Raw genomic sequence first — 26,002 nt, forward strand, 5'->3', positions numbered from 1 at the left:
TACTGTACAGCGTGGTAACTATAGATAATACTGCTATATCATATATTTGAAAGTTGCTAAGAAAGTACTCTTAAAGGTTCTCATCACAAGAAAAAAATTTGTACCTATGTGAAGAGATAAATATCTACTAAACTCATCATGGTAATCACTTCATAATATATACATATATCAAATCATCATGCTGTTACACCTAAAGCTAATACAATACTATATGTCAATTATGTCTCAATAAAATTGGGGGTGGGAGCAGAGAAAGACTCATTAAGATTGCTCAGGAAGAGTTTGTTAAGTAAAAAGAAAGAAAATTAAGAACTCAACTTTAAGAGGAGAACAGAAGAGGAATGCTAGCAGGACAGATGGAGGAACAATATGAAATTTTAAAGAAAAACCTGGAGAGAGTGATGTCTTCGGAGTTAGAATAGAGAGAAGTTTAAGAAAAGAGGGATAAATAAAATGCATGGAGAAGCTAACCATTGAATTTAGCATTTTCGAAATAAAGAGGTTTTCAAAACAGGTGTGAGGCAAAATTTATTGCAATGAAACATTGAAGAAGTTGGAAGAAGAAATGTAAAGGATTCTTTCAGTTTATCTGCGAAAAGAGAGACTGTAACATTTAGGAGAGGATATGGTGCAATTTATTTTTCAGATAAGATTAAAAATAAACTCAGACTCTGGAGAACCAACTAAGGTAGGAAATCATAAACTAGAGGTGGAACAAAACACAAATGTAAGTGCCTGAATTGACCCAAGTTGCAGATTTGTAGGGCAGAGGCAGCAGAGGAATATCCTACCTCATCTTTCTGCCTTCTAAGTCCCAATCCATTCTATACTGCTGCCAGATTTATCCGAAAATATGCAATATTTCCCTGCTCAAAAAATGCCAATGGCTACCCATTGCCTACAAAAGTAAGTCCAAATTCCACGGCCCACCAGTCAGGATTTCTATCATCTGGCCATAACTTGCGTTTGCAGCTATTTCTCACCACTCCCCTTGGAGCATCCTACACTCAAGTCATGGCTGCTTACCTTTGATTCTTCAACCACTTCTAGCAATGTGATCTACACATATTGCTTTTCACTCCTCAAGGTCCAGCAAGAATGCCACCTCCACCATGGAATCTTTTATAAAAGCCCATGTTAGTCTCTGTCTTCTCAGATTCCCTGTTAGTATTACCTAGGAAATTTATTATAATCTACTTCTAAAACAATAATTTCTGTATTTCTTTTCTCCTTAAAAGAGACATACAGTTTATTTTTTACAATCCGCAGTTTCTAACAGAGTGCCATGCACATACTGTAGATTTAATAATGGTTGCTAACTGCTTAGAGAATTTGAAGACTTAAGGTTAGTCCCATAATAATATAAATTCTTGAAATTGAAGAGGATACTATTTCATACTCAGCAACAATCAAGAGTGTAATCTAAGACTAGCTATATGTATTGAAATGGCACATAATATTTCCTAAAAATAGCTGACATGCTACAAATTAAAGATAATAATAAAGCAATCAAAAAAATTTTAGTAAAGGGATAAAAAAGAAACTTAGAGAACTGCTGCTCAAGCCATGACTCAATAATTAATTTTGTAAAAAGAAGTTTACAATATTTTGACAGGGTCATAAATTTACATGTTCTTTACTCAAATTTTATAACAAAATTTCACCTTAGAAAATAAATTCATGTCAGAATTTATGTCAGCTTCTTAGGAAATCAATGAATGTAACATAATTTTCTATATTTTTTTGAATGATCATGAAGTAGCTTCAACTAATATTTATCGAGTGCCTACTTTATGCCTAGCCTGGTACTAGGTACATTCACAAACGATATCTTATTTAATATTCAGAACCATCCTGCAAAATAACTATATTAGTATCCCCATTCTGCAGGTTAAGACATTTGCTCAGAGATTTCTGGCTTGCCAAGTACTATACAACTAGAATCTAATAGATTCAACAATCTCCACATCCATTGAGCTTGCTAATGACAACAGCTGAGCATTTTTTTTTTTTTTTTTTTTTTTGTGGCCACCAAAAACAAAGATTCATTATGATTCATTTTATTTGCTCTGGCTAAAATGTGTACCCTGAAGTGTGGAAAGATTAGCAACAAAAGTTACAGTAAAAGAGTCAGATGTTTAAACTTAGCCTTCATCTTTCCAGAAAATTCAGTTAGCCAATACATCTTCCCTGAGCATACTACTTAATCAACATTTTAATGCATACACAGCAATTTAGCCTAAGGCAACAAAGTATTTTCTATTAGAGGGCCTAGGGGAATTATTTTAATAGAAGAGAATGGTTTATCATAATCATCAGCCTTGTTTATATGTAATTTATGCTTCTAAAGTATCTGAGGTCATTTTAAAGGGTTTTTTGAAGTATTCTAAGCAAACTCTGCCCTCTAATTTCTATAATAACATTGTTTTCATAGCTACTTTAAAAAGGTTTTGCTAAACAAAATAGACCTTCAGCCCTGCTATGTCCAAATAATCATAAATTTCAATTAATGAGCTATTTATTTACTTGTTATAACTGTTGAGCATTCTACATGATGCTTTTCAGTATGGCATGCATTTTACTCAAGTGCATTTCAAACAGCTATCTCTATCTTGCAGATAATTCAAAGCAACTTGATAATCACTAAATAAGATTTTCAATATTTCACATTTGATACAGATTTAGCATATTACTACCTCTATATTGTGTTGAATGTGAATTTCATTAAACCTGAAAGCAGATAGCTGTTTCTCCCTTCCGACAATACCACTGGGGGAAAATTCTATGTGTAAAGGTCTTTCACAGATAACTTGTGTTCTTCACTTGTGGTATTAGGCATGAATTGATTAAAATTCTGATAGCTTATTGCAGCACAAGCTACTTGGATTCATAGAAACAGCTCTGAATTCTTTGTCTTTTACTGCAGTCTCCTGAGAAGTACAGCTTTTCTTTTTGAAGCCTCCTCTTTTGGTTAGTAAACATGAGGGCTAAATCTTGTTGAGAAAAATGCTTGTTGGGTCTGCTGTGTGTTTCTGCTTATTTTCTAAGCAGAGGCACCAACCACCTTTCTTCAGGACTAGCTCTTCAAGGATGTTTACTTAATGAAGAGATAGTATCTCCCTCCAGAGGAAAACGCAGGTTTGTTTACTGTCCAGGATAATAATGATAATGACAGCCTCCAGGGCAAAGATCAGACAGGCCTACAGCCCATAATAAAAGCTCTGGCTTTCTAAACTTGAGATCCCTCTCGGGTAATGCCACCCACCTCCCGTGCACGTGTCACCTGACCCTCCTCACATCACACTTTGGGAACAGGGCTAGGAGAAGTGGCACCAAAATGTTGATACTCTGGCAGTTGCTATTTTTGTGAGTGCCAAGCTGTCTTTTTTCTCTGAACTGGAAACCTGCGTCTGCCAACATCCTTAAAACTATATCAGGCTAACTGAGTAGCTCACAGGTAAGGTAACACAAGCTTCCCAGTTTGTGTTAGTTGGTAACAATTTCAACCTAGATTGTGTTATCTGGCTACTCACTTTCAAGAAACAAAATCATATTCAGGATGCCTATCTTCCTAACTATCTGAGCTGGCCAGTCTAGTATTCTTGCCTGACTCACCAAGAAATTTGCCATCTTCTTAGTGCAAAACTCAGCTAACACTTGGCTTTTTCTTTTTTTTTCATGATCTTTCCCTTTGTCCTCTAGTGACAGACTTGATCCAGGTTCCCTTCCTACTAATTCTTCTTTAAACAAAGAGAATTTACGGCATGATTGTCTGCTTTGAGGTGAGAAAAATGCCATTTTTCTGAAGATTGCCCATTCCTTCTATAAATCACTAACATCCAATCCATTTACCCATTTCATCATTTATATGATTTGATCTAATCAGATGACCAATCCTAATCTGATGTGAACATTCCTGCATTCTCAGCAGATTGTTCTAAACTAATAACCTGGCATGATTTCAAATTTTATCAACAACTCATTTTACGTCTTACCTAAACTCTTTGTCTTGATTATAAATATATTTAGCATAATTAATTGCTTTAGTTCTTAAGAGACTAATCTTTCATATGCATTTTCTTCAGAAAGCATCCAAGTAGTTATGGACATTTTCCAATATTGGATTAAGTCCTTCCTAGGGTGGGGTGTTCAGAGGGCGGATATTATCTCACCTTAAAAATATACTTCACATGAATAGTATTGCACCGAATATCTAATTTTTCAAGTAATTTCAGAGTTTTTTCTAGGGTAATTTTTCCACATTTAAAGTCATCCCGAACCACGGACAAAAACCATGTACGAAGAACACCAAAAAAAGAAGTTAAGGAAATTCTCACAGAAAGTCATTAAGTACTTAAAATGACTAAAGAATATTTTACCTCTCTTCAGTTCAACGTTTTTATTTTCAGAGGAGAGTCTATCTCAGGCTTAAATGAGAAAACAATTTTATGATACATAATATTTAAAAAAAACTAAGTAGGCACTACTCTGTGGTAAAGGTATGAAAGGGTATATATAACACAATAAAAATTACAGGGAAACAATAAAAATTAACATTTGGGAAATCAAGCTATTACTTGGGAAATACAGTCTATTTTCTGAAGACGTGAACTTGGGAGACAGCTGAACATCAACACTTGATCTCTCTCAGCATTAGTTTCCTCATCTGAAAAGTGGTCCAGTTAATACTTCCAGAAGGTGGGGGCATTAAATGAGTTCAAACCATGGCTGATATGATGATTACCACTACATTAGCCAAATGTCAGGCTACACGCCTGCCCCAAAAAACATTTTAAGGACCATAAAAAAAGAGTAAAAAAAAAAATGCCATGGTGAGTGTCTATTTAGTATGAAAGAGAAGGCGAAAATAATCAAGCTTGCTTATTATCTACAGAGAAACTACAAAAATTAGGACACTTCAAATTGAAAAACTAAGGTTAGGAAGAATTAATACGACAGTCTACAAAACCGTGAAAGGTATTGGTAAAAATTGTTGAACAACACACTCAATTTCAGATTGTTAGAACTAACTGGAAACCCTTCAAACTAATGGCAATGACTTAATATGGCAAAGCTCAAGTTATTATAAGAAAAAGATACAGGAAGCTAGGGAAACTCAGAAAAACTCAGGGCAGAAAGGGAAGGAAGCAGTTTTTGCTTAAATGAGAGAAACTTAAGTTCAGGACTCTTCAAAAAGAATGAGAAAAGAATCAAGGAAAGGGGATAAATCAAAAGAAAGAGGAAAGAGGAACAGAAAGCACTCTGAGTGGATATTTGTTCTCCATATTTTCATGACCTGTAGTTCCTGTAGTTTCTCCTCGCTTAGAAGTTTCTCCCCATTATGAGTTGCCGCAAGTTCCAAATATGATTAACGCTGCCCCTTTGCAGGAGAGGGATTTCTTGAAACTCATCCACTGATGCCACTGCCCCTTTTCTAGAAAGAAAGCAGAAAACACAGTGGTTTGTTGCCTTTGTTCTTTGGAGTTAGCTCAACACTTAAATCCCACAGAAACCATATGTAACATGTGGTCTCTTCACTTCACTGCCCTTAAAACTTTCTGGTTTCTTGCTCATGTTCTGACCATTTCCAAACCCACAATGTTTATACATGAGGCATCTCTTGCTGTCTGGCATTTTCCCATGAACTGCCATCGCACCTCATTTTATTTTTATTATTTTGTTTAAACCCCTCAAACCTTTCAGCATAGCGTGCTTCCATTGGGTTGGGGACAGTTATTCTGAGGGCCTGATTATACATCAATGCCATTGTGGTCCCCAAAAGGTGCAAAGGGTTGCCAGACACTCTCTAGAAACTCTGGGCTGCTTCTCTAGATCCCTGACAACATATAATGCACACAGAGACACACCACTTTTGAAGAAGGCTGTTCTGGAGGCTAAGTTCTTAAAATCTTCAAAGTTCTTATAGCTGGTTGGCTGGGCACCACGCTGTCAGGTGACTAGCATGTTTTTCTTTTGGTCTGAACACCTAATGTGATATCATTGAAAGTTCCATACGTCATAGAGAAAGCTTCTTTATGACTTCATCAGGAGACTCAGAGCTTGCCAGACAACCTGTTTTTTCATGGTCAGACATGGTAATCTTAAGCTGAATGTGTAACACCTTGATGGGAAGGTTGTCCCATGGAATGTTTTCTCATCTTTGAACACTCTTTATTTCAGAAGCTCTGCTTCTGCTACAACCAAACATGTCACTTAGCGATCTGAGTAAGAAAGAGAAAGAAAAAGTAATTCTCAGACTGTTAATACAGGCTCCTCCAGGGGAATTTGTAAATGCCTTTGATGATCTCTGTCTGCTTATCCGTGATGAAAAACTCATGCACCATCTAGGTGAGTGTGCAGGCCACCAACACTGCCAAAAATATTACATCCCACTCTCCATCGACGGGAATGCGGTCCTCCTGTCTCACCACAACGTAGTGGGTGACTACCGGTTTTTTGACTACCAGAGCAAACTTTCTTTCAAATTCGACCTGCTTCAAAACCAGTTAAAAGACATCCAAAGTCACGGCATCATTCGGAATGAGATGGAGCACCTGAGGACTGTTGTTCTGTGTGCCTTAAAACTGTATGTGAATGACCACTATCCAACGGGGAACTGCAATGTGCTGAGAAAAACGGTGAAAAATAAAGAGTTCTTGATCGCTTGCATTGAAGATCACAGCTACGAAACAGGAGATTACTGGAATGGCCTTTGGAAATCGAAATGGATTTTCCAAGTCAATCCATTTCTAACCCAGGTAACAGGGAGAATTTTTGTGCAAGCTCACTTCTTCAGGGGTGTCAACCTTCATGTTGAGATCTCCAAGGACCTGAAAGAAAGCTTGGAAGTAGTTAACCAAGCTCAACTGGCTCTAAATTTTGCGAGGCTTGTGGAAGAGCAAGAGAATAAATTTCAAGCTGCAGTCTTAGAAGAATTACAGGAGTTATCAAACGAAGCCCTAAGAAGAATTCTACGAAGAGATCTTCCAGTGACCCGCACTCATATTGACTGGCAGAGGATACTCTCTGACTTGAATCTGGTGATGTATCCTAAATTAGGATACGTCATTTATTCAAGAAGTGTGTTATGCAACTGGATTATATAAAGGATTGCTCATGGTAACTGTCTTGACCTGATTACTTTGTTTCAGGGGGGCGGGGAGGGTGGCAGAGGTTATTTCCCTAAAGTTGAGAAGCCACTAGAAATGGCTTTCACTTTGCAGATGCAAGTTTTTGGGGTTTTTTTTGTTTTGTTTTTTGAGGGGGGGATGGTTGGTCACATCGCGCAGCTTGTGGGAACTTGGTTCGCCGACCAGGGATTGAACCTGAGCCTTCGGCAGTGAAAGCACAGAGTCCTAACCACTGGACCTCCAGGGAATTCCAGATGCAAGTTTAAATTAGGGACAAGTCTACCAAATCATTTTATTCAAGGAATATTTACCAGTAAGTCAAGAAAATGATGATGGAAATGTATTTCATGGTAGGGACAATCATAAAGCCAGAAACACTTTTAGAACCTAAAATGGCTTTATAGAACGTGGCACCCCAGAAGTATGAATAGAGGTGGCCAGGGTTAAGGCTGTGTATGTGTGTGTGTGTTTGTGTGTGTGTGCAGGAATGACTTTTGACTTTCTTTGTAACTGGAGAAGGTATGCAAATGAAAGTCATTCTGCGAATGATACTTCACATAACTCAGTTCAGTCCTACACCAACCCTGAGGGGGTAGATTTCAATAAGTAACATTAGGGTTGGATGTTCCATGAAACCAACAGATGTCAAAAATATAGCTCATATGAAGGACTATTGGATCCATAGCCATCCCCCCACACACAATAATCTGGAATTACTCCAATCCCCAGGCTTTTCTGATACCTAACATGGTCTTCGAAGAATCAACTGGAAAAGCTTGGCTCCCAAGATTATATAGTCCAGCTCTTGTGAAGTCATCACTACAAGCATATATAAGTGCTTATTTCATGCTGGACCTTGTGCTAGATGATTTACACACAATTTTTCATCATTAGGCTGCTACTAGCAGTAACCCCATTTTACATGAGAAGAATCTAAGACCTGAGTTGGTTAATTCACCCAGGCACATAGTAGGTGGTGGGTGTGACTACCTTTAACACTGTTAACCTCTAGGGTACTGCAGCTCTCTGTGGAGGCCTGTTTCCTTAAGACTTGTGAACTCTACCCTGCAATGACTTAAATGCCCTAGGCAAGCATTTCACCCACTGGAGACCCCCAAAGGAACTGGAACTGGTGGGCTGCTGGTTTCTAGCCAAGCTGTCCCCTATCACTAGTCCCAGCAATGTTACTGACCACTTGTGTCTGCTCTCAAAGAAATCCAAATCTAAACCTCTCTAATAAGACTGCAGTCGAGCAGTAGATGGGCCCCAGCCCCCAAATCCAATTTATCAGGGAAGCAAAGTGCTTTATAGCTTGGATCCATGCAATTGAGAAAAGGTCTAATTTTACTTAATAAACATTGGAGCAAGTGTTTATTAAGGATCCTAGGCAAAAATGTCTAAATCTCAAACTTCTCTTCCTCAACTTGTAGATCTTAGAGAATCTCAGGAGGATTACCTAGGGTATATCATTAAAACTATAACTTTCCAGTACCCATCCTCAGATTCTGATTTAATAGGTCAGAAAAATCTACATTTTAAACAATTATTGGTGAAGGTTCCAATGAGAGGGACTCTAGGACCACATTTTAATATGTATTGTTCTAATCTTAAACTAACACACCTTTGATTGCTATTAATTGAAATCATTTCCTATTGTCCATTAAAGGCCATTTCTACTACTTCACTGGGTTCACCATGCACAGACAAAGGACAGGCCTTCATCTGTCATGTCAAAAAATTAAGAAAAATCTTTCTAAAGAAAAACAGCAAAGAAAATTGCCCTCATTGCCCTAAAATATACCCATCTGACAAATTCTTTTGCAAAAATTTGAATTGATATTATGGTTATATATGTGTTGATTTTCCAGATCATTCCAGAGTAAGGCTTAATGTTTTATGGAACAATCACAAAAGCATTTAACACCCACTCTAACACAGGGTTTTTAAAATAATATTTATTGGTATTTCTGGATATAAAACTCACATGTACAAATCATAGAAAATGCTTAAAGTATAAAGTATGTTGGCCAATTTCCTTCCATCAAATTTTATGGAATTGTTTTAAATATTAAGGGTATACAGCATATAAAAATTTGTATCCTGTTCTTTTTATATAACCTCCTATATCATAAATATTGTCCCATGTAGTATGGCTATAGTATCTCTGTGCATAAAGCTTAGCCCACATTATACATTATTTCCCTTAAGATAAATTCCCTATAATCACATATTGAAAACATATGAACATATTAATGCTCTTAACACATATTGCCAAATTGCTTTCCAGAAAGATTTAACAATTTATAATCCAGTTGGTAGCATAAAAGTATCTAGCTCACCACAGTAATCTTGACAATATTGAATATCAAATTTTTTCTTTGATAGGCAACAAACCTTAAAACAAAACGAGTAAAAAAGGTATTTCACTAACTTATGCTACCCTATACCTAAAAGCATTCCCACAACGATATTATTTGGTAGTTACTTTCTTTATATGGAGGCTGGCATAGCCAGGAAAATCTACAGTTACTACCTTTTCTCTGAACCTTATCTCACACACACACACACACACACACACACACACACACACACATTTAAACCTGCACTATGTGCTCAGGCATATACACACACACACACACACTTACATTTAAACCTGCACTGTGTGCCCAGGCATATACACACATACACACAAAATACACATGTGCCCAGGCATATACACACATATACACAAAATCCTTCAGATTCTGAAGACTCAGTGTGATAGTTTTTTAATATTCCAGTATTCTCTCCCCCCAATCCTATTTCCAGCTGGAATGTTAGCTCCATCAGAATACGGACCTTGTCTATCCCAAGTATCTAGTCCATTATTGTCTGTCATATGGTAGATACTCAGTGAATTAATGAGCTAATGAACAAATAAATCATGATAATAGGTGCATAAAGCATGGTAGGCTTAATTAGCCTTAAGACTTTTTAAACCATAAATACTTGCTGTCTCTTTAGGAACGATGTATTCCTCTGCCGATTCCCAAGGCTGAGGTTGGGACTCTTCATTATAAGGCAGTTGATTGCATTCTGAAGCTGCTATTGGCTGCCTCCTGCTCTGATGAAAACCTTTGCTCTTTTCCTACTCCAAATGGAGAGAGATGTTTCCTCCAACAAGTTGAAGAAAATCAAGTTCTCCAAAAGTCATGTACAGAATTTTTTGTCAATTTTACATGATCCTCTATCAAAGATTTTTTTGCCCTTCCCTTTGGGGCGCTAGTCCAGAGTGTTAGTCAAATGACCATCTCATGTTCTGCTCAGAGGTCCGTGGAGGGGTGTACACCCTGCAACTTCTATGTCAGGGTGAGTCCCAGCTCTTCCGGGATGTGCCTTAGCCTCAGGCTTGCCTTGAAGTTAAAACAGGCTTCAATCTTCCTTCTTTGTTGGGACCTTCACCACAGTGTACAAGACCCAACTACTCCCTTTGTTATCTGAAAACCAGGTTTGCCTCTTGGTGGGTATCAAGCCAATAGACACAACCAAGACAAAGATCTGGATAAGGAAGGATTTATTATTACTTTCAGCAAGTAAGGAGAACACCAGGGATCCTTCCCAAAGCAGTGTCTCCCTGGACAGCAAAATTGGGAAGTTTTAAGCTAATGGTACATGCATATTCATGAAGGGGCTTGAGCAGAGGAGAATTCAGCATAGAATTGGGGCAGAGGTCCACTGAGTCCAAGCTTTAGTTGATTGAAGTAATGTCAGGAGGGTCAGAAAAGGCCAACCTCATCATCCCTTAGATTCCAGTTGATTTGATGGTTGAGGGGGGATTTAAATTCTACAAACAGCTCAAGACTGTGCTTTAGGCTAGTCTTTACCATTGAAAGAGAACTGGGTGTCTAATAGGTCATCTTTGCGATTGTTGCTTCTCTTGTCTGATAACAATCGCTTGTTTCTGCATTCTTTTGTTCCCTTAAGATCATGAATTGCTGAGACAGGGGCAAGCATGTGGCCAGGCTTAGATCACAAAATGCCTTAGGCCAAATATGACTTCTCTTATGTCAAGAAAGCTACACCTGGTTTTCTTTCCCCGGGGACCCCCTACCTTGTCTGCTTACAAAACCTTTCTATCTCAACTCCACATCAGTCACTGATCTCTCATTCTTGATGAGCAATCAATTTATTCTTCCCTATTGACTCCCGTGGCCTTCTTCATGATATGCTTTCAAATTTTTCTGCTCTACTCAAGCTCTACTTCATCATTCTTTCACTTAGTAAATGACTTTGTTCTTTACTAAGAAGACACATGCTTTCAAAGAGAGCTCCTACAGCTTCTTTTCTCTGCACTTAAAAACATATTTATTGTCTTCTCCCTCCAAATAGTCACCAAAGCAGTGTATGTTCCTTTCTGAGACTACTTCTTCTTCCTCTGCACCTGATCCTAAATCCTTGATCTTCTGTCATCCAGGCTCTTGATTCATCAGCTATTTTTTATTCTTGACTCCTCACTTTCTTTATCCCCTCTTGGTTCCTCTCCTCTATAAGCAAACATACTCAGTTCCAATTATCCTAAAAAAATCTTCCCTACGAATCTCTCAGATCCTTTCACCATGAAACTTTTCAAAAGATTATCCTATTCTTAACTTTTTTCTGCTTCCTGACCACTTAATATTTTCTTAAAGGAATGGATTTAATTAAGAGTCTTCCATGTTCTAGGCATTCTACCAAGCAATTTCACCTGCCTCATTGAATCCTTATGAGAATCATACAACTGGGAATTATTTTTTACAGCTTAGGAAACTAAGAATATTCTTGAGTAATTTTGCCAAATTGACACAGCTAGCAAGTGACAGAACTGGGCTTCCGATTCAGGTCTGTGACGCTTCAGAACTCCTGCCCTTTACACCACATCGTGCTGCCTTAACTCTGCACCTCTGCCTTCCAGTCCAACAGTATATTGAAAATCCGTTCTCGAAAGTTTTCAACATCATCATGGTTCGTTTCAATGACCTTCCGTCAGTTGGCATCATGGGAACTTAACTATTTCTTTATCCTGAAAAACTGTTCTTTCCTCAGTTGTAACTGCCTCTTAGTCTCCTCCTTCTCTGATTCTTTTCATTATTCCTCCTCCGCTGTACCCCACGCTCAAACATAGGCATCCTCCAGACTTAAGTTCTCCATCCTCTCCTTTTTACATGATCACCCTCATTCACCAAGGTTTTCAGCAACCACCCTATTCTTCACAATATTCAGGTACAACAGTACTGGATACTCACTATCCATACCTATGACTAAGTAGCTCTTCGAAACAGTATTTTGTATAGCATATGCATCTTTTTCACTTCCCTCTTAGCTACCAAACTTGCTGATTATTTTTCTATTTTTATGTTATTATTGAACTTGTCACTAAGCACTATATTCTAAGATACAACCTTGACCACACTCTGCCAGAGCAGCTTTGCATAAACACATCTCCCAGTTTGACTTGACCTCCAAGAATATCCTGTCTTGACACTGCTCCCCCTTGATCCACACTCCCTCCCACCATCCCTCCAACCCTGACCACCCATGTTCTATAAATGAAGACAAGACATCTACTAAATAATCATACAGATGACTCCAATCAACTTGACTTTGTGCTTCATTTCTACATTCTAATATTACCTACAAGTTCTATCTTACAGTGTCAAAATCAACATTTTCAGAACTAAGTTTTTATTCTTTCCTACCTCTCTCTCATTCAAGAAAATTACTTTCTTTTTTTTTTTTTTTCCTGCTCTTAGAAGCACTATCTTACCATTAATTCAAGGTCAAAACTTCAGGCATCTTTAACTTCTTTCCTATTTCCTAAAATCCAATTAGTCATTGCATCTTTTTATTTCTGTTCCTGCATTTTTCTTATTTATTCCCTTTGTCACCTTATCATTAAATTTGTCACTTCTCATGTATCAGGTTTTCTAACTGGCCTGCCTTTATTTTCTTTTTTAAATCTCCAATCTATTCTCTGAAGTTCTGCCAAATTAATTTTCATAAACCTTAACTGATTATTCATTGATGTTACTCACAATCTTTATCAAATACTTTTAAACAATACCTATTGACTAAGGGATCCATTTCAAATTCCCTGGCTTAGCATTCCAAGGTCCCCCATGACCTGAGTGCCCCTATATCTTCCATGGATCTAACATGGCTAAACTGGACCTTAGGACTGGACTTAACCACCTTTTCCAAAAAGCCTAAGAGAAGCTTCACCAAAAGTGCTCTCTACATTTCCTATATGTAAACACCTTCTAGCTCTAATTTTGCCTTGAAACTTTTCCATCCTAATTTGAATATTAGACGTGTGTGTTTGTCCTGTTACTCTTTTTTTTTTTTTTTTTTTTTTTTATTGAAGTATAATTGCCTTACAATGGTGTGTTAAATTCTGCTTTATAACAAAGTGAATCAGTTATACATATACAATATGTTCCCATTTCTCTTCCCTCTTGCATCTCTCTCCCTCCCACCCTCCCCATCCCACCCCTCTAGGTGGTCACAAAGCACCGAGCTGATCTCCCTGTGCTATGCGGCTGCTTCCCACTAGTTATCTATTTTACATTTGGTAGTGTATATATGTCCATGACACTCTCTTACCCTGTCACATCTCACCCCACCCCCTCCCCATATCCTCAAGTCCATTCTCTAGTAGGTCTGTGTCTTTATTCCCGTCTTGCCACTAGGTTCTTCATGGCCTTTTTTTTTTTTTTTTCCCTTAGATTCCGTATATATGTGTTAGCATACTGTATTTGTTTTTCTCTTTCTGACTTACTTCACTCTGTATGACAGACTCTAACTCCATCCACCTCATTACAAATACCTCCATTTCATTTCTTTTTATGGCTGAGTAATATTCCATTGTATATATGTGCCACATCTTCTTTATCCATTCATCTGTCAATGGACATTTAGGTTGCTTCCATGTCCTGGCTATTGTAAATAGAGCTGCAATGAACATTTTGGTACATGACTCTTTTTGACCTATGGTTTTCTCAGGGTATATGCCCAGTATTGGGATTTGTCCTGTTACTCTTAATATACTAAAGAAGGGATTTTTTGTTTCATTGATACACAGTGTAATGGAAATCTATGAAATTTTGAGTTAGAATATCTAAGTTCAAGCCCTGATTCTACCAATTACTACTTTTGTGACATAAGGCAAGGATAAAATATATGACTTCTTTGATACCCATTTGTTCCATTTGTTAAATAGGGGTTAAATGCATGATGTTTTACATACAATGTGTGAGCAATAAATCGTTCACGAATAAATAAATGTTGAAGAGAGGAGAGCTTCCGTAAGTCTCTCAGGTTGGCCAGAGCTTCACAAGCAATATTTCCTAAAGATAAGAGAGAGTATCTGAAGCATCATTCCTCAACCCAACCAAAGGTCTCTATCTTTCAGGAATTCTAATTTACAAATATCTCTGATTTGGAAATACAGTTTTGCATTTTAAAGATCTTTCATAGTGTCTGGCATACGATAAGAATATAATTCCTACACTGTATTTTCCTGGCAATACATTCTTGAGATCTTATTATATGTCAAATGAAGATAGATCCCTTAAGGAGGCTCCAGGGACAAGATTTGTTTTCAGATTTAATCAATCAATGTCCCAACAGGAAACGGATGACAAATACAGATATGATAGTTCAAAGAAAGTATAATGAAGGGGTTAGCCACAAAGAGGTGGGAACACAAGGGACAGCAAAATAACATGAGAGCATTTTACATCTTTAGGTCAAGGTTAGGGAGCGGTCACTAGAACCTGGAAGGAGGCGTCAGTATAATGGGTCACCAGAAGAAGGGCTATACCCTTCTGTGGAGGAATGTTCCAGCCCAAGGAAACCCCCCAGAAAGAGAGTCAAGGGCATAAATATTCTTCTCCTGCTTCTGGCTTCTGTCAGAGCTCTCCATTGCCAAACCCAATCAAAAATGAGAGGGCAAGGGAGTCCATTAATAGTCTATGCACATCTGCCTCCCAAGGCCAATAGTAGGGGGGTGAAGGGAAGAGAACAGATCTGGAGGGGCAAGTGGAAGATACATGTTCATTCATCTGAAGGCGATTTCTGATACCAGGCAGGACTTTTGTTTTAGTATGATGAACATCTGGCATTTACTCTGTATATGCTTTTGTTCACTTAGATAAGTCATTATTTTAAATAAATAAATATATTTTGTAGAGCTACATAAAAAATGTGTTTGGAAAGATTTCAAGTAATTTTTCTGTATATTTTAGTCCATTTTAACTCCCTTGAAAAAGGACAAACTCTTCTAGGTTATAAATGCAACAGGTTTCCTGAATTAATTTTATTACATAAATGTAATGCTTATCATACTGTTCTTATCTCCCTAGTCACTTTTTATTCTTATTTTAGAATATGTAAAGTGCCCTCACTTTGCAAGCACCATGTTCATGCTCCAAACTCATGAAGAAAAAAGAATTTATGGTGTGAATAGGATTTACTAATTCGACAGATCCATTTTTTTTATTCCCTGGGAACGTGATCTGTGACCCTAACAGCATGCAAATGCAGCCCTCTGTTCAGAGGGAGTCATGGCATGAGAGAGTGAAGTAAGGGGAAAATTCCATAAACATTATATTCTTTAGTAGAGATACCTGAACAGTATCTCAATGTTTCCTAATGAGTATTTCCTATGTTCACATCAGTACTTCTTTTTATACCTCATTCTTGGATAAACAATCTTCAACAAAGCTCAAATTCTTCTGGATTTATTAGAAAATAACAATAAAGGAAAATCAGGACTCTCTTGTCAAATTATTATTATAGCATAACACATGCCTAAAGTTCAAGAAGGGTCCATAACGTTTGTTTGGAATTAAATTCTCCATGTCTAGTGCTGAAACTCATAAGTCAAACTGATCTCTTCAGAATTTCTAGAAATTCTTGCAGTGTGCCATAATTTCTAATGGCAAGACCTCACAATATAGAAGAAGATATGATGACAGTGGCTCTTTATAGTTACATGGTACCATTCAATACATTTTGTTGGGACCACCATTGACTCTCATCACACATCTATTCACAGGGAATTTGACTGGAAATTTTGAGTTAAGTTGCATTAACTTAGCTTGGCCTAGGATGTACTTCTAACTACTTGCCAACATCCATAGTCACACTATTCGTTTCACCCAAGAACACCGCGTATCAAACCCTTCTGGACTTTGTAGAACAATCTGACCTGGCCTAGCCCATCCATATATGTGTCTCAACTTCCTCCTTTCCAATGGACTGCAGTCCCAAGATCCTCCCTTATGTTACTGCAAATTTATTTAACTCTCTTCCAAAATTCTTTTGCAAAATATTTTCATGGACCTATTACTAACTCTGCTTCCTTTTTATCTTCCCGTCACTCAATTCCTTGTTTTAAATTAATCTTCAAAAAATAGTTCTTTGTAGATGTAGCCTCAAGGATCCTATCTTACTGACTTTGGTGATCCCATTACAGAGTCTGAAACATAATGAGTGTTTAGTAGATATTTGCTGAATATGTAGATGGATGGTTAAATGAATGAATACATTGAAGGAAGAAAATAAACTCTATTAATCTTTCTTTTAAATAGATACCTTTTCCACTAGATATTTTAATTTTCAAAGCATCAAGAGGTGAATGTCAATCTAAAAATGCAGGGACAAAGGATGTGCCTGGGATTTCATGGACAAAGAAGTTCGAATATGCTGTGTATGCCTCACTTGGAGCGTCTCGATGTACGTTAAACGCTCAGAGATAGTCTGCCACTAAAAAAATTATTTAGCTGAGTATTTTCTGGAATCGTTTTTGATTCCTCCCTTTTCCCCCTCACCATCCATATCTAACCTATCTGCAAGGTCTATGAGTTTGACCTCTAAAAGAATATCTGTCTACTTCCCTCCACCACGGCTGCTACTACTGTAGCCCATGGCGCCATCCTGTCTCGCAGGAGTACTGCAATATCCTCCTAATTGACATCTTTGTTTCCACTCTTGGACTCATAGCCATTCCAACAAAGTAGCCAAAATGAGCTTTTAAAAACATAAATTGATTCCCTGTTTATCCCTAAAGCATACCAATGGGTTTAACGTTCTTAAAGTCCAATCTTCATATATTGGTCCACAAGGCCTTATGACCTCTAGCCTGAGCCGCACTCTCAAACCTTATCAACCACCACTCTCCTCCTTGCCCATCACTCTTTTGTTCACTAGGCTTCCTTCTCTGCCTTTTCCTTGCCAAGCCCTCTCCTACATGAAGGACTGTGTACTTGACGTTTCCTCTGCTTAAAAACATGTCCTTCAGCTCTTCTTGTCATTTGCTGCTCTTCATCCTTCAAGCCTCAGCTCAAATATCATCTTTCTGAAACCCTTCTCGAGAATTGGCCCTTCCCAGTTGTCCCACATCACCAGCTTTATTTCCTTCGTAGTAACTGTCACAATTTGAATTTTTAAGATTCTGATTTCCTACACTAGAATATCAACCCTTGTTTATATTATTTACCAGAACATCATTAGCACCTAAATAATACCTGACACATGGTAGGGAATAAATATTCGCTGAGCAAATATGTTTATTCAGGGGGTCCTCTTTCAAGTAAAACTTACTAACATTCCACTGAACACAGAAAGTCTAGTGTAGGCTAAAAAGTAACCACTTTACGTAAGCGGTCCATACATATCTTCAGGGAGTTAAGAATTTCTCTTCATATATAATGGGCTTTAGAATTCTGACATAAAAATATGACACATGTGCTCAAAAATCCATTACAGAGTAATGTCAAGGCTATTAGGTAATGGTTATTTATCTACAGTGTTAATATATTTTCGTTAGTCATTATATGCTCTACAAAGAACTCTCCCTGACACTGGGTGTTTCCTTACAACTGATTCCATTCTTGTCTTGAAAAATTCATGTTAAAGGCTTCTGCTGGTAAGCCCTTATAAGTTTGGAAGTAGTTTGAAGAGTTCAATAATATTTTTGACTTTGGTTTTGGTTTTTGGCTAAGAGACTGTTACCATCATACAGCTTTATTTCTTCCTTTATAGATTGGGAAACTGAAATGAGGTCCTGAGAATTTGAGTGCCTTTTTCAAAATCATGCAGCATGAATTAACACTATAGTCCTGGTCCAGGTTATTTTCACATTTTGTTCTATTTTCCCTATTATTCCTAAGTCCATAAGACAGAAATTAGAAGGAGTATATATGAGGGGCTGGATCCAAAGGATGAGCTTGAGCAACACCTAATTTCAGAGAGGATGCTTGGAAAGACCCACTTCTATTCCTATCACAGTGGAGCAGATGATTAGCCGTTCATTATGCAGAAGCGGGATCAGATGCCAATTTTATTTTCCCTTTACCTTCTGATGATTGAAGGAACTTGTCCTAACAAAGAAAGTCTTAACAGCTCCATTCCCATTTATATTGCCAAGTTGCCTACAAGTGGATAATATCAAAAAGAAGAAGAAGAAGAAGAAGAAGAAGAAGAAGAAGAAGAAGAAGAAGAAGAAGAAGAAGAAGAAGGAGAAGGAGAAGGAGAAGGAGAAGGAGAAGGAGAAGGAGAAGGAGAAGGAGAAGGAGAAGAAGAAACAACTGTACAATTTCTTAATAAATCAACTTAACACTAATGCTCATAATTTTAACAGATCTTTAAAAATTACCTTCACGTGGTTGATGAATGGTAAAATTACACAGGTCTTGAGTGGGAAGCTATAAAGAAGAGAAGTAAATCTTATCCTTCTTCTGCTAATACACTCAGTTTGACAGAAGAAGCTGCTTAAGTCAGCCAGAAGACAGCAATCCTAATTAAAAAATGGGCAAAGTATATAAACAGGCACTCTACAGTACAGGAAATCCAAAAAAAATATGAAAAAAAAATACACAACGATCAAAGAAATGCAAATTAAAACCACCATTAGTTTTATGTTACAGCTATTAGAAAAAGGCAAAAAATTGGAAGTTGGTTTAAGTAAATTCTGGTAAAGATGTGTATTTGTGTATGTGTACAAGTGTGCAAGTCCATATGTGCACGTACATGTGTGTATATGCCTGTGTATGTGTGTGTGTGTGTGTGTAGGAACTCTCATACATTATTACTGGTGGGAGATTAAACAAAAGCTGCTGTTCTCAAGAGCAGTCTGGCACTATTTAGTGAAATTAGACGTATGCATACCATATGTCTTAGCAATTCCATTCCTAGGTGTATTTCCTTCCAAACTTCTCACACTTGTCTGGAAGGAAGCATGTACAAGGATGTCCACTGTGGTGTTGTTTGTCTCAGCAGGAAGCTAATCTCAATTTAGAAGTCCACCACTGACGGATTAAAAGTTAATTGTGGTAAATGCACACCAAGTAGTACCATGAATGGCTGAAAGTACGGAGCAAATGTACACAGAACAATATGGGTAGATGGTAAAAGCACACTGCTGGATAACAGAGAGTAAGATACAATGTGATTTGTATCATAACAAATGCAGAAATTAAACAGAGGCTCCAAATAATACACATTTTTCAAGAACACATTTTTTTTTTTAAACACACATTAAATGTATTAGAATGGTTTCCTGTGCAGGAAACAAATTAAAAAGTAATAATAAACAAACCACAAATAAACAACTACAAGTGCAAAAAAGAGGAAAGTAAAGAGAAAATAAACGGAAGTAAAAAGAATTGTACTTATTTAGAAGCAGCATGAATTTAAAGCCCTCAAAGATGAACTGAAATACCTCCCGCCAAATTTCCCTCACCGCCCCTCACTCCTCAGGGATTAGAAGGCACTACACTTTGTCTCCAGCACACATAACTGAGAAAAGTCTGCAGTAGTAAGACTGAGGCCAAGGACAGGGGAAGGCTGTGCCCTGAACAAAGTCAGAAATGCCATTCATGTGTCTGAGGTTGAATTCCTCAAGATAAGTATGAACTGGGGTTGGAAAAGAAAGTCGATCTGTTTTTGTCTAGGGGATGATAGGAAAAGGTGAGTTTGGCTCCATAGACTGCCATGGGTACCATTGTTTAGGAAAGATCAAAAGAGGCCAGGACTTGTAAGAGATGTAGAGTTCTAACAAGAAAATTGGAAAGTCAGGTTACTTCTTGCCAGGTCAAAAGGTTATAAAAGTCTGATCATAAAGATAGAGCACAGCTTTACTGTGACTGGCACAAAATTGTAACAATTTTCTGTGTAATGAAAGTGCTTTGTCGAGTACATAAATTACCTGCTTCTCTAGTTTCCCTCATTCTGATCCTCAATTTTATTCACCTCTATCTTGTTGCCTCATGTAGCTTCCTGACAGTGAAGAAAATTAGCAGAAAGAAGTGGCTGAACTATTCATTTAAAAATGTTTACTTATTAGAGTTCAATGAATATGTTAGAAAAAGCAAAACCACAAAGATAAAATCCATTTATCTTTAAGCAGAGTGCTGCATTCGAAGGAATTTAGCTGTAAAATTATTAGTGACGTTTTTCTGGGAAATGACATTATAACAGAAAAGGAGTTGACGCTTTTCAAATAGGTATTGGAGACGCTCTGATGCTCTCCCCACGCAATCACGTATTCTTGGAATGCCCTGGAGTTTCTGGCACAGAGAACAGACAGCACAAGACTTGATATTAGACACAGGCAATTTACATCTACCCCAAGATACATGATTCGGGGGAATACAGTGCATTTTTACAGTTAACACGGTAGCAATGGAAAATATTATGGGCATCCCTATAGCCAAACTCAAAATACGTACAATAACTTTTTAATTGTATTATTAAGATATGGCTCTTATGCACTGAAGCCGAAAGGTGTTTGGAATGGCTATGGTGAGAAAATACCTCATGGAGTCAGTAGAACGCAAGAAACTCCCTTGCAATCCCTCTGTCATCGCCATCTCTCTAAATCCCGAGTTAGAAATCTGGGCATGCTATCCATCAAATAAAACTATGCCCCTCTTCTGCATTCCCACCCTATTAGCTTTCTCCTGGGAAAGTGACCGTGGAGAAGCTTCTGCTGATGCCAACAGTAAACTCCTTCCAAAGGTCTACAGAACATGAGAATATCTAAATCACACTGAATTCATCTGCCATTGGCGAAACAAAGTATAAACCCTATAATGTTAGACATTGGGTCATCGTCCTGAAAACACCCCTGTCCCAGAACCCTTGAATTTGAAAGACAATATGGTCCCCGCTCTCCAGGAGCTCAAAATCTTGATGGTGCAGTGCTAGAGAAACAGAGAAATAACTGTATGTCAAATAACAAGCATCCTTATAAAGAGTGATAGTTACTATTATTTAACGATGAAATCTTGGCTTTCCTACCATTTGGAGATAATAATTTTAACAGAGAAAGTCATTGAGAAATTAGTATCTCTCCCTTTGCTCCGATAGACCCCAAAAATAAAAAGCAGAGTTTTTTTAAATTTTTACTCTGTGGGAAGCAGAGTTTTGAATTCTGGAATCCTTTGTCCTAGAATTAACAGGTTGTTTTGTTTCGTTATATTTTTTTTCTGATTCGGATCCAGTGGAAGCGAATTAATTTGGCTTATTCCCAAGTGACAGGAGATGGTGAATTTTGTGTTTAGAAGGTAGGGACAAGTGAGGCTAACGGAAGTCTGGCAGAGATATCACACTGTTTCTGCCACAAGCAGGAAACATCAGGAACACTGAGAGGGCTGCTTCTGTAAGCAAAGGAGGAATTACTCCCAAACCCAACTATGAGATTGAAGTTGGACGTTCTACTTTTCTTGCATTCATGTGTCATGAATCCATGCATATCCACTTCATGAACATAAACTAAGGTCTGGCTTTCAAGAAATAGTACTTTTTTTTTTTAATAGATCTTTATTGGAGTATAATTCTTCACAATACTGTGTTAGTTTCTGTTGCACAGCAAGACGAATCAGCCATATGCATACACATGTCCCCATATCCCCTCCCTCTTCAGCCTCCCTCCCACCCTCCCTATCCCACCCCTCTAGGTGGTCACAAAGCACCGAGCTGATCTCCCTGTGCTATGCGGCTGCTTCCCACTAGCTATCTATTTTACATTTGGTAGTGTATATATGTCGATGCTACTCTCTCACTTTGCCCCAGCTTCCCCCTCCCACCCCATGTCCTCAGGTCCATTCTCTATGTCTACCTCTTTATTCCTGCTCTGCAACTAGGTTCATCAGTACCATTTTTTTTTTTTTTTTTTAGATTCCACATATACGTGTTAGCGTACGGTATTTGTTTTTCTCTTTCTGACTTACTTCACTCTGTATGACAGACTCTAGGTCCATCCACCTCACTACAAATAACTCAATTTCATTTCCTTTTATGGCTGAGTAATACTCCATTGTATGTATGTGCCACATCTTCTTTATCCATTCATCTATTGATGGACACTTAGGTTGCTCCCATGTCCTGGCTGTTGTAAATAGTGCTGCAGAGAACACTGTGGTACATGACTCTTTTTGAATTATGGTTTTCTCAGGGTATATGCCCAGTAGTGGGATTGCTGGGTCATATGGTAGTTCTATTGAAACAATTAATGCTGGCTGGAAAGGGTGTGGTGAAAAGGGAACCCTCCTACGCTGTTGGTGGGAATGTAAATTGATACAGCCACTACAGAGAACAGTATGGAGGTTCCTTAAAGAAATATCACTTTTAAAGGGCCCTTCCAATGACTTATTGTATGAACTCCTGGACAGCATATTTTCTATTTTTCAGTCTTATGAAAAGCAAGACTATTTCTTCATTCAGTTCGTATTTATTGAGCCCATTCTTTGTGCCAAACCCTGCGTTAGACACTAGAAGCTCACAAGGAAATAGGACACTATTCCTGTTCCTGAGTAAGTCCCAGCTGAGTAAGAGATGTTGGCGTGTAAAGAACTGATTACATAATAAGTAGTCATAAGCCCTCTGGGAAGAAGTTCGGGAACACTTGCATAGTGGATGTTGTCATCGCCCTGACCAGGATGCTCGTTGCCCAGGACTGATTGGTGCTGGGAGACCCCACCCCCTCGCACTAAGTCAGGACAACTCTGCAGTTATCCAGCTTCTGAGCGCCCTGTAAGATTGGCTAGGTAGGGCCTTTGTTATGACGGCATCCGCAGTTCACTCACCCTTCCTAACCCAGCAGTAAGCAAACTTTTTCTGAAAAGGCTGGATCATAGATGTTTTAGGCTTTGCAGGCCACAGAAGGTCGACCTCTATCCGGTACTCTTTTTTTTTTTTTTTAACCCTTTAGAAATATAAGAACCATTCTTACTTAACTCGGGGTCATATACAAACAGGCTGTGAGCCCGGTTTGGTTTGCTGAAATTGCTCCAACCATAACTGCTTTCCTTGCCTGTTCCCCACAGGTGTTGATTTCAAGAGGACTCCCCAGAAAACATCCTGCAAGCAAATCTCTGTCTCAGAGTTTGCTTCCTGGGAACCTGACTCCGACAGCTTGACAAAGGAAGAACTAACTGAGACTGAGTGGTTTAACAAGAGTTTATTAGGAGAGGTGGTGACAGTGTTGATTTTACCTAAACTCTATGGTCCTAGAAAATAGAGACGGTTAATCCTCCTAACCTTTTGTTTTCCAAAAACCCCGACCCTATTGTGTTCCAAGGAAGGGCTTCCTGCGAAGAACCACCTCCCCACACGACTTAGATCACCCTCTTCTTTCTCCAGACTCCCATGAGACTCTCAGTTGACTCCCTTGTTTACATATAAGGCCAGATACCAACCCTCAGAATTCTCATTCTTTGTCTCATAAATGATTAGCTGAACTGTTTGTGCCCACAAAACTAGCTTGACAAGGAAATAAACATTTCCTGTTCGTCTAACTGACTGAGTCTCCCTCTGAGGACAAAAACTGTAAAATCATTCCACCTGCAACGTGTCAATTCTTCCTTATATAATCTACAAAACCACCCTGCTGAGGCACTCTGATCATCAGATCTGGGGTGCCCCCTCTATTGCAATATACTGGATAAATTCAATCTCATTACTTGTTCTGGGTTTTTTGCCTTGAACAGTGAGATGACCACAGGCACAAGAAACATACTATACAAAGGCACCAAAGTATGAAAGGACATGATGTTGTCAAAGAGATTATGGGAAGTCTGATGCGGAAGGAATGGAGAGTTGCGTTTGGGACCAGAGTCGATTGCAGTGAGGCGGGGCGGGGAGCGGGGGGCAGTGCCGTTTAGATTGAATCGCCTCGCATGTTAAACCAAGCATTCGATGCTTGATGCAGGGAAATTCCCGAGGCCTTTGTGCAGTTCCCTCTTGGAGGTAAAGAGGCTTGGCCACTAGACAGGGAGACTAGTTCCTACAATGGACAAAAAGACAGACTTTAAAGCTGTCATCAAGAGAGCATGGTCCCTGAACCCCAATGTTCATTGCAGCACTATTGACAATAGCCAGGACATGGAAGCAACCTAAATGTCCATTGACAGAGGAATGGATAAAGAAGATGTGGTACATATATACATTGGAATATTACTCAGCCATAAAAAAGAACAAAATAATGCCATTTGCAGCAACATGGATGGACCTAGAGATTGTCATACTGAGTGAAGTAAGTGAGACAAATATCATATGACATCACTTATATGTGGAATCTAAAAAAATGGTGCAAATGAACCTATTTACAAAACAGAGTCAGAGATGTAGAAAACAAACTTAGGGTTACCAAGGGGGAAAGCAGGGTAGGGATAAATTGGGAGACTGGGATTGACATATATGCACTACTATATATAAAATAGAAAACTTACAAGGACCTACTGTATAGCACAGGGAACTCTACTCAATACTCTGTAATGACCTATACAGGAATAGAATCTAAAGAAGAGTGGTGTATTGATTCACTTTGCTGTACAGCAGAAACTAACACAACATTGTAAATCAACTATACTCCAATTCATTTAAAAAAAAAGAGAGAGAGAGCATGGTCCCTTGATGAGCAGAGGTCTTCAGCTGACAAATCCTTAAATGCTCAAAATAATTTTGGGAAACTGTATATCCACTTGTACATTTACAAGTTACCCTTAAGATTTTTCATAAAAAGTTTAAATTGCATATAATTTCAGACATATTATAAATATTGACATCTTGAAATAAAATATTCATATCAAGTTTTTTCTCTTTTCTTATATCAGGTTTTAGAAAGTACCCAGTAGAATCTAAATACCCTAGATTTATCTATTTAAAAAATAAGTGAACACTTTAGTTTATATAGTTCCTTTATCTCCTTGAACTTTTCCATTTCATTTCACCAACATATTTTATGCTAATGTAATATAGTTTTATGCTGGAAAGGTTTTTACTGGAGTTACAAGTCTTTTATGCTAGAAGGTATAATACATCTGTGCTCAAAAATATGTATGTAATTTTCTCTTGTGCCTATAGGGTCTAAGTTTAAAAATGTTTTTTTCTTCTATAAACATTTGTTCAACATAAATATATTACAAATTGGTGATTGATTATTAAATATAAAATAAAACTTATTTAAGATGTACCTCATAATGTATGGATCAAGCTAATTTATTTGCATTTAGCTTATATATCTATGAATGAATATTATTAATTGCTAGAAAGAGAAAGTGTTCGGCATCAAATCTATTTTTCTTTTTATTTCATAGATATAAGCAATGAGCAAATTATCAGATAAATAAGTGGATATTAATAAAAAGAGTTTTCTTATAACAATGTCACTCTGTTCTTTAAATTCTTCTGAACTTTATACTAAAAATCACACCGTAATCTGTTATCAAAAATTATTGCTAATGATGTATCAATTCACAAACTTGTTAGGTAGCCCTTTTATTGTATTGAGAGCAAAGAATTAGAAACCAACTTATGTGCAAAGGGCTTTATTATAGGCCCTGGCATTCTCT

General features: G+C 37.8%; 1 protein-coding gene and 1 long non-coding RNA gene across 2 annotated transcripts in view; one reads left to right on the plus strand and one right to left on the minus strand.

Annotated features, from left to right (window-relative positions):
- Positions 1 to 5,197: 5,197 nt before the first annotated feature.
- Positions 5,198 to 26,002, minus strand: part of LOC137775619 (uncharacterized) — a 260,849-nt gene continuing 240,044 nt past the window's right edge. Inside the window, exon 4 of the long non-coding RNA XR_011076049.1 lies at positions 5,198 to 5,434. This is a non-coding gene — a long non-coding RNA (uncharacterized lncRNA). The remainder of the gene's footprint in view (positions 5,435 to 26,002) is intronic.
- On the plus strand, positions 6,207 to 7,106 carry CAPZA3 (capping actin protein of muscle Z-line subunit alpha 3). The gene has a single exon (XM_068561804.1). The coding sequence runs from the start codon at positions 6,207 to 6,209 to the stop codon at positions 7,104 to 7,106; it is 900 nt and encodes a 299-aa protein (XP_068417905.1).

The sequence above is a fragment of the Eschrichtius robustus genome, chromosome 13 (assembly GCF_028021215.1).
Source record: "Eschrichtius robustus isolate mEscRob2 chromosome 13, mEscRob2.pri, whole genome shotgun sequence".
In the NCBI taxonomy this organism is placed as follows: Eukaryota; Metazoa; Chordata; class Mammalia; order Artiodactyla; family Eschrichtiidae; genus Eschrichtius; species Eschrichtius robustus.

Bases quoted from the DNA above. Each gene is read 5' to 3' on its own strand.
- CAPZA3 (XM_068561804.1), top strand. From the start codon at position 6,207: ATGTCACTTAGCGATCTGAGTAAGAAAGAGAAAGAAAAAGTAATTCTC.